The sequence below is a fragment of the Octopus bimaculoides genome, chromosome 12, assembly GCF_001194135.2.
Source record: "Octopus bimaculoides isolate UCB-OBI-ISO-001 chromosome 12, ASM119413v2, whole genome shotgun sequence".
NCBI classification, from domain to species: domain Eukaryota; kingdom Metazoa; phylum Mollusca; class Cephalopoda; order Octopoda; family Octopodidae; genus Octopus; species Octopus bimaculoides.
In genome coordinates this window covers 49,917,498-49,925,677 of record NC_068992.1, presented here as the reverse complement: position 1 = coordinate 49,925,677, position 8,180 = coordinate 49,917,498, and the positions used below count along the sequence as shown (strand labels likewise).

The window sequence follows — 8,180 nt, the reverse complement described above, 5'->3', positions numbered from 1 at the left end:
CCCCCCCCCCAAAAAAAACTTTCTTTGCCAAAGATACCCGTTTTCGGATACGGAGATTCCGGAAAATTGCCAAAAGTAGGCATTTTGTAATTTCGCCCCCCACCCCCTAATTTCTTCATTTTTGACTTTTTCTCTAATCCTAACCCTAACTACAAAAATTTTTGGAAATTTTTTTCAGAATTATTATCTCCATATTTTACTACATATTTAAAAGAAAAATTTTTTTTTAAATATGAAAAAGGTAAAAAAATGAACAAATTAGTGGGGAAGGGTAATTTCAAAATGCCGATTTTTGCTAATATTTTTGCAGATTCATATTCTCCACAGAAAATGCACCACAACCAACAACTTATATATGACTGATAGGGTAAATGTTAACTACCAAATATCGATACATCCAAGTATCAAATTAAAATTTTCTTCCAGTAGCAATTCCATTGATGGCAGACATTAGTTTGTTGTCTTCTTTCTCACTTTCTGAAACAGTCATGTGACATTGTCTTCTAGACAAACACTGACTGCATCAAAGTCAGCAAAAAGATTTTAAAAAAACCAAAACAATATACACGTTGTAATATAGAAATGCTTTATTTCAATAGATTAAACGCATGTACATACATGTACTTCTGCACATGTGCAATATAAATACTTGAATTTGTCTCAAATGCACCTTCAAGCAAACCAGTATGCATACACACATGTACACACACACACATGCATGCAAACAGACGGGTACACATGCACACACATATGCATACGTGCGCACACACACGTGTGCACACGCTCACGTGCACGCACACACACACACTAAAATACATTTAAACTTCACTTCAAGCTTGGCACTCTGAGTAGAAAAATATTTTACAATGAATTTTTCAAATTTTTCGCAGTCTTTCAAATATAAATATGCATGTTTGGATGTGCGTTTTTATGTGTGTGCATAGGTTTGTGTAATGCATGTGTGTATGTAGGTTTGTGTAATGTAGGCATGCATGTGTGTATGTCTGTATCTTTGTACATGTATTATTTATGTATGTGTACGTTTATACATATGAATGTGTGTGCTTATATGCATATGTATGTATGTATGTGTATATGTGTATATGCATGTATGCTTGTATCTGTGTGAATGTTTATTAAAATGGAGATAAACGATATATGTTGCAAGAATACAAATATCTGGGCAATGTTATGTATATAGTTTTATTTATATATATATATGCATGTATGTATGTGTATTTACATTTATATGTACAAGCGAAAAGAAAAAGCACTCTATACATAATGTCGAGTTTATATTTAACAGTTGCTGATTCACCATTTTGTTACTCAGTTTCATACATGGAAGCAATATGTGTGACCATCCAGAAAAAAATTCAGTGAATAATAATAATGGATAATGGTATATTTGAGAGCAAAAGCTAGATTGATTCTTATTGTTTAAAGATGCTCCATATTGAGAATAATGCAGGATGAAAAATTCTCAGATTGCTATGATGTAAGGGATACTAACTAGCCTAAACTTGTCATCAGAAGCAACAACTCAGTGTATCTTGTCAAATCTGATAGCTATTGATTTGTGTTGGTCAAACCAGGGTTTAAATGTGTCTGAAAAACTATCTAAGGGAAACCTTTTCTGATGATGTCAAGGTTTGATAACATCTTTGATCTCTGGTTCAGGGTTATTGCTTGCTGCTTCCATATCAACAATTCTCTGATATCGATGTCATCAGAAGACATTCAGATATTTCCAAATATAATGGGACAGTGATGTAGAATTTTCTCTGTTCTTTAGTTTAAATGAATGAAGTTATTGATTGTAATGACTTTTGAAAGTGTCTATAATGAATCTCATGTAATATCTTTCTTCTTTGAAGTGAAAGAATCCTTTGAGGGGAAGACACAGATGATTTCACCAGTTACAAGCTAATAGCTGTGGTAAGGCTGTGATTATATCTGTTCTATGACAACTTCTGATCTGGAAAGCAATGTGGTTCACAGGAAAAGATAGCATAGAATTTGCAGTATTCTTTTATTCTTTTACTTGTTTCACTCATTTGACTGCAGCCATGCTGGAGCACTGCCTTAAAGGGTTTTAGTCAAAAACAAAATCGATCCCAGCACTTATTTTTTTTAAAGCCTAGTAGTTATTCTATTGGTCTCTTTTGGTGAACCACTAAGTTATGGGGATTTAAACACACCAACACTGGTTGTCAAGTGGTGATGGTGGGGACAAACACAGATGTATACATACAAATACATATACATACAAATATATATATTTATGGTGGGCTTCTTTCAGTTTCTGCCTACCAAATCCACTCACAAGGCTTTGGTCAGCCTGAAGCTGTAGTATAAGACACTTGCCCAAGATGCCACATATGAGACTGCACCTGGGACCATGTGGCTTGGAAGCAAACTTCTTCCCACACAGCCTGTTGAAAGTTTTCTGGGTGGAAATTGCTGCCTTCTCAAAGCTAGAAAATTCTTGACTATATTTGTGATATCTTCCTTTCCTGCTTTAGGAGGGTGGAATGCTCTCCATACAATATAAGAAGTTTTGAGCTGCAACATTTTCAAGAATGTAATCTGTTTTGACCAGTAGGAATCAATGAAGCTGATGTTCTGTGGGTTTAATAATACCATCTGCTGTCATTCACTGAATGCTATCAGTTTGATTGCAGATAGAGTTTGTATGTAAGAAAGTAACAAGTGCCTGGGCATCATATGAGATTAAACAAACTTCTTTATATATATATATATATATATATATATATATATATATATATATGTGTGTGTTATATAGATGTGCTTGTGTGTGTAAATATATATACATATACATATAGGTGTGTGTGTATGTATTTATGTATATGTATATACACACACACACATATATATATTTATAGACAGGCAGGCAGCTAGATAGATAGATATAATACACACACATAAATACAGATGTATATATATCTTTAAATCTTCAGTGTTTGGGTCAACCTGAGGCTGTGATAAGACACTAGCCGAAGATGCCACGCTGTGGAAGTGAACTCAGAGTCTTGAGATTATGAAGCAAAGTTGCCGACGATTTGGCCTTGTCTGTGTCCATAAATACACACATATGCTTATATTTCTTTGTAATTGTAAAAGAATACAAGCTAATGTTAAGGCTATCATTAGTTTTGCAGTTTCAGTCTTCAGGACTTATTTATCTACCATTTCAAGATAAAAAGAGACCTGCAGACTGAGAATGCAGAATCAGTGCAGCCCAAATGATACTCCTTTACTTGTTTCAGTCATTTGACTGCGGCCATGCTGGAGCACCGCCTTTGATAAGTGAATCTCTGTTATTTTATAAAACAGAAATATATTTCTCTACATTTCTGTATTGAGTGCTATACATATTTTGATAATTTTGATTTATTTATCAAGCCTAATACGGTATATACATATGTACGTTGTATATATTTATATACATTTATAAATATACATTTATATATGTGCATATTTCCATGTATATATACACACATCTAAATAGATTAACAGATAGATAAATAGATACATATAAATATATATACCAAACCTCTACATCTGATATGTTAAAAGGCTGTAATATTAAAATATTAAATATAAATATGATTATTTAAATTATTGTTACACTATTATTTGTAAAAGCCATTTAGCCGTCTACTTGAATTTTTTCTTCAAATAAAGTGTCTTTGATATGAAATTGTGCGCAATGCAGTCTGGGAGTATTTCTCAGAAAAATAAAGTAATGGCTGGATAAGTTGTTATACCGTAGTTTGTATTTATAGCATAATATATATGGCTGCTTCCGTTCTGTCTCACCAGGTCATAAGTATATCCATATAGCTTATTATTGATTTCATCTATCAAAGCAAAGGTTTATATTTATGAAACATAATGAAGAGTCGTATAATCCATTTTGTCCTCTTGAATAACCCAATGATCACTTAATTCCCATGTAGTCTTTCAAAACAGCATATTTGATCCGTCTTTAAACTAGATGATCGGCAAGATTTTAGCTTAGCACTGCAGCTTATGAAATATTTTCCAACCGTGCAATGTTCCAGCTACCTACACCTGCAGTCTATACACATAGTTAATATATGGTACCACAGTTCTTGCAAATGTTAAGTATCTTGGTAATATTTTCAGTCATTCAGTGACATATTGACTAAGCGAAATCATCTTCAAATCTTTACCAAAGATTTAAAACAACATATGAAGAATGATATGATTTTATATTCTAATCTAAAATGATGTGATATGACTCAAAGAGGATAAAATATTCGGTTCTTAAATAGTGACAGGAATGTACATCTTTAAATAATTGTGTTTTATCCTTGAGCAAATCAGTTAACCTCTTTAGTCTGACAGTCAATTTGGAATTGGTTTATTGTTATTCCAAAAATTACTGATGACGACACACAGTATATGGACTTCTTCTGATACAGTAGTTCCACCCCTGGTGCTGGACAGTTCTTTTCTGCAACCAATACTCGTGTGCTCATATGCACTAAATGTCTATATAACGGCCTTTCTCAGGACAAATTCTAAGTAGGATATACTGCTTCTATAACTAATATCTGAATTTTGACCACCTGGATGTTAATGACCCCCAGAGGCCAAATAGTTGCTAGCATATGGTGTTGGTTGACGCCTGCAGCTGATGAGATACAAAATGCAAAAATCACGTGATACAGCAGTTCTGCCACCAGTGCTGGACTTTTCTGATCTGCCCTTGAAATCCCTGTGCTTTTACGCACAAATATCTATATAATAGACTTTCTTAGGACAAACGCTGCAGTATTACATTGCTCTTATAGTACATTCACGTAAATTAAGAGATAAAGATTGCTATTGGGTAATGATACTGCCCCTGTTGCTAACATCCGATAAGTTTATGTGTAAATATATTTTATTTAGCACTGTAAATTTGGCAAGTGTTTTTGTTATTTTGAAATGGAGAGCTCTGTTCTTTCCATCAGCAAAATTCCATAATAGAATTCTTAAACAACTCACCCTTACTGTTAATTCTGACCAATCACCCAAAGCCTTCATAAACATCTGTGAACAAGAGTGGCATAGGAATTGAACAAAATTTATTCCTTAACAGGGCTAAATGTATTTTCAGATACTGACTTTATGAAGTTACACATTGCATGATGTCTTTGAAAATTTTTATCCAAAATTATCAAATTTGCTTATCCAAAAACTGAATAAAATTACAAGGCCCTGTACCTAAATGATACTTCTAAGACAGCAGTTTTATGGGGCAGATCATTTTTGATGTTGTGCATTTAGTAAAAGTATCTTTTAATGCGAAGCAAAAATGTGGTTAGCTTCATTAGTATTTTCTGTTTCACCAGCTGAAGAAATTATTATAAATGAATGAAAATAGACTTAAAATTAATAATAAAAAGAAAGAAGCTGTCCAGATATGCATTATAGATGTATGCTCTCTATAACTTATTGAGACAGACAGGAGCGCCTGATTTTATATGATATATTATATATAATAATGAATTATGTATGTCATGTATCATATAGCAATTGTATGAAAGACATCTGCTATTGTTTAAGGCATGAGATTTCAGTATAAATTATGTCTTAAATTTTGCATGAGGATGGGGCATATCAAATGTTTTTTAAGATTATGCAAAGTGTCACAAATACATGTGACTGTGCCATTTGTTACATATCTGTACATATCTGTGTGTGTGTGTGTGTGTGTGTGTGTGTGTCTTTATATACACACAGGTACAAGCACAAAAGCACAAGTGTGTGTGTATGAATGTAAACAACATGATTAGCTCCTGTTTATTTTACTGTTTTTGTTTGTTCAACACGCACACACACACACAAATACATGTATGCACACATATGTCTAATATCCATGAATACAAACATATATGTGCATATATATGTATATATGTATGTATATATATATATATATATTAATCTTTGTTTTTATGTTCAACTAGAATAAAAACAATTTTACATTAATTTGACAGGTTACTCTATACTATTGTAGAGTGTTGTTGACAGTGACTTCAAAGTTTCAGCTATATATATATATATATATATATATATATATATATATTTATTTATTTATATACACACACACACATATATACATATATATGCACATACACTCATACAAACACATGCATAAGCACATATATGATATAGTCTGTTATTAACATCGATTATTATGCCAACAATGCAATTGTCAGGCAATGAACATCAACTTTTTACTTAAATATCCACACGTTTAGCATGTGAAGTTTCCCGTAATGCAACATAAGTAAAAACACCTTGTAAGATACAAATCAGTAGTGTTGGGATGAGTTATTTCCCTTGGTTGGTTGGTTTGAAAGATTTAAAAATATATAAAAGATAAAAAGGCATAACAAATATATAAAATATGGTGACAAGCAAAACTCAGAGCAATGACAGAAGGAACGATCAGCTCTGAAAGAAAAAACTAGAAAACAGAGAACAATTTTCCAGCTTCATTGAGTACCCAAATGCGCATATATATATATATATATATATATATATATATATATATACACATTGCACACACACACACATATATAAATATATATATATACATATGTATAGTCATAAACAGATATACATATATATTTATAAATATCTATTTACCTATATACATAAGTATGTATACACATACACGCACATACATACATACAGATAGATAAACATAGTTACATACATATATATATATATATATATGTATATATATCTAAATATATATAAATATACTTAAGTATATATTCACACACACAACCACATGTATGTATATGGTATACACACACACACACACATATATATATATGTATATATATATATATATATTTTTTTTTTTTAATTAAATTATTATTTCAATACTTTCAAGTGTCCAACTGCTTTTAAATTAAGTATAATTAATTTGCTCCAGTATGGCCACATACAATGAGTAAAAGAGCAATAAAGAAATTATAATTTTCTGAATTTCAATGCTTTTTCATTTTCCTTCACTTCTTTGCTGATGGAAATGGTGTTGTACCTGAGAAATGTTATTTCTGACGTTTGCATTATACACATACATGCACATCTCCCTCTCTCCCTATACGTGTATATGTATGTATAAATATATGTATATATACATAGATAAATATAGATATACAGATATATACATACATACATACATGCTTACACACATACATATAGTCTTTAATGAATATTATGCCAAATTATCTTAGAACTGTAGGTTTCATGTTGGCAGTGTTTGTATTTTGCCTGCATTTGAATTATTATAAGCACACACACACATATGTATATAAATATAGACACACACACATATACATATATGTATATAAATATAGACGCACACACACATATACATATATGTATATAAATATAGACGCACACACACATACATATATGTATATAAATATAGACGCACACACACACACACATATATGCATACACACATGCCCTCTCTCCAACACACACACATCCACCCGTGCTTATTTAAAACCCATATTTACATATTTAAAACCTGAGGTTTTGTTGGACCAGCTATAAATGGAGCTAATTGAAATAGTAAGAGACATAGTAGAATTGGAATTGCTGTAGATAGAAGGGAAACCCATCCAAATATAAGGGCACTTAAAGCAACAGCATATGTTGCACTGCAGAAGTTTGGGAACAAAGAGTCAACTGTATCTGAGCTTAGGTTTTCATGACAGCAGTGCTGGTGTTGGTGGTACATTGGCAAAAGAGCAGAACCTGAAGAAGTAGAAAGAGAGATATATTTATGCATGCACACACACACACACTTAGAAAGAATACTGTAAATATTTACTCAGGATTGGGTATGACTATAAAAATATACCAGGGAATGGGACCTCGGTGCAGGTGATCTAGGGTTTTGTGTGGTGGAGTTGGAGGTAGAACCACCCCTTAGACACTTTTGTTCCTGGGTCTACTCTGACCTCGAGTAGTAGCACCCGCCAGGGTCCCAGATAGAGGCTAAATAGCATGTAACCACCTGAGCAAGGGTATGTTGAAATCATGGGATGCAGCATGATGTATGTATGTATATGTGCATATATATATATATATATATATATATATATATATATATATATATA

The 8,180-nt window shown here is 32.2% G+C and overlaps 1 protein-coding gene across 3 annotated transcripts in view; it reads right to left on the bottom strand.

The window, feature by feature from the left end:
- Positions 1-6,872: 6,872 nt before the first annotated feature.
- LOC106873718 (uncharacterized) overlaps positions 6,873-8,180 on the bottom strand; it is a 53,655-nt gene continuing 52,347 nt past the window's right edge. For all 3 annotated transcript variants that reach the window (XM_052972186.1, XM_052972185.1, XM_014921194.2), the window contains exon 5: positions 6,873-7,815. In XM_052972186.1, coding sequence (XP_052828146.1) covers positions 7,571-7,815 — 245 coding nt within the window. In that variant the 3' untranslated portion in view covers positions 6,873-7,570. The remainder of the gene's footprint in view (positions 7,816-8,180) is intronic.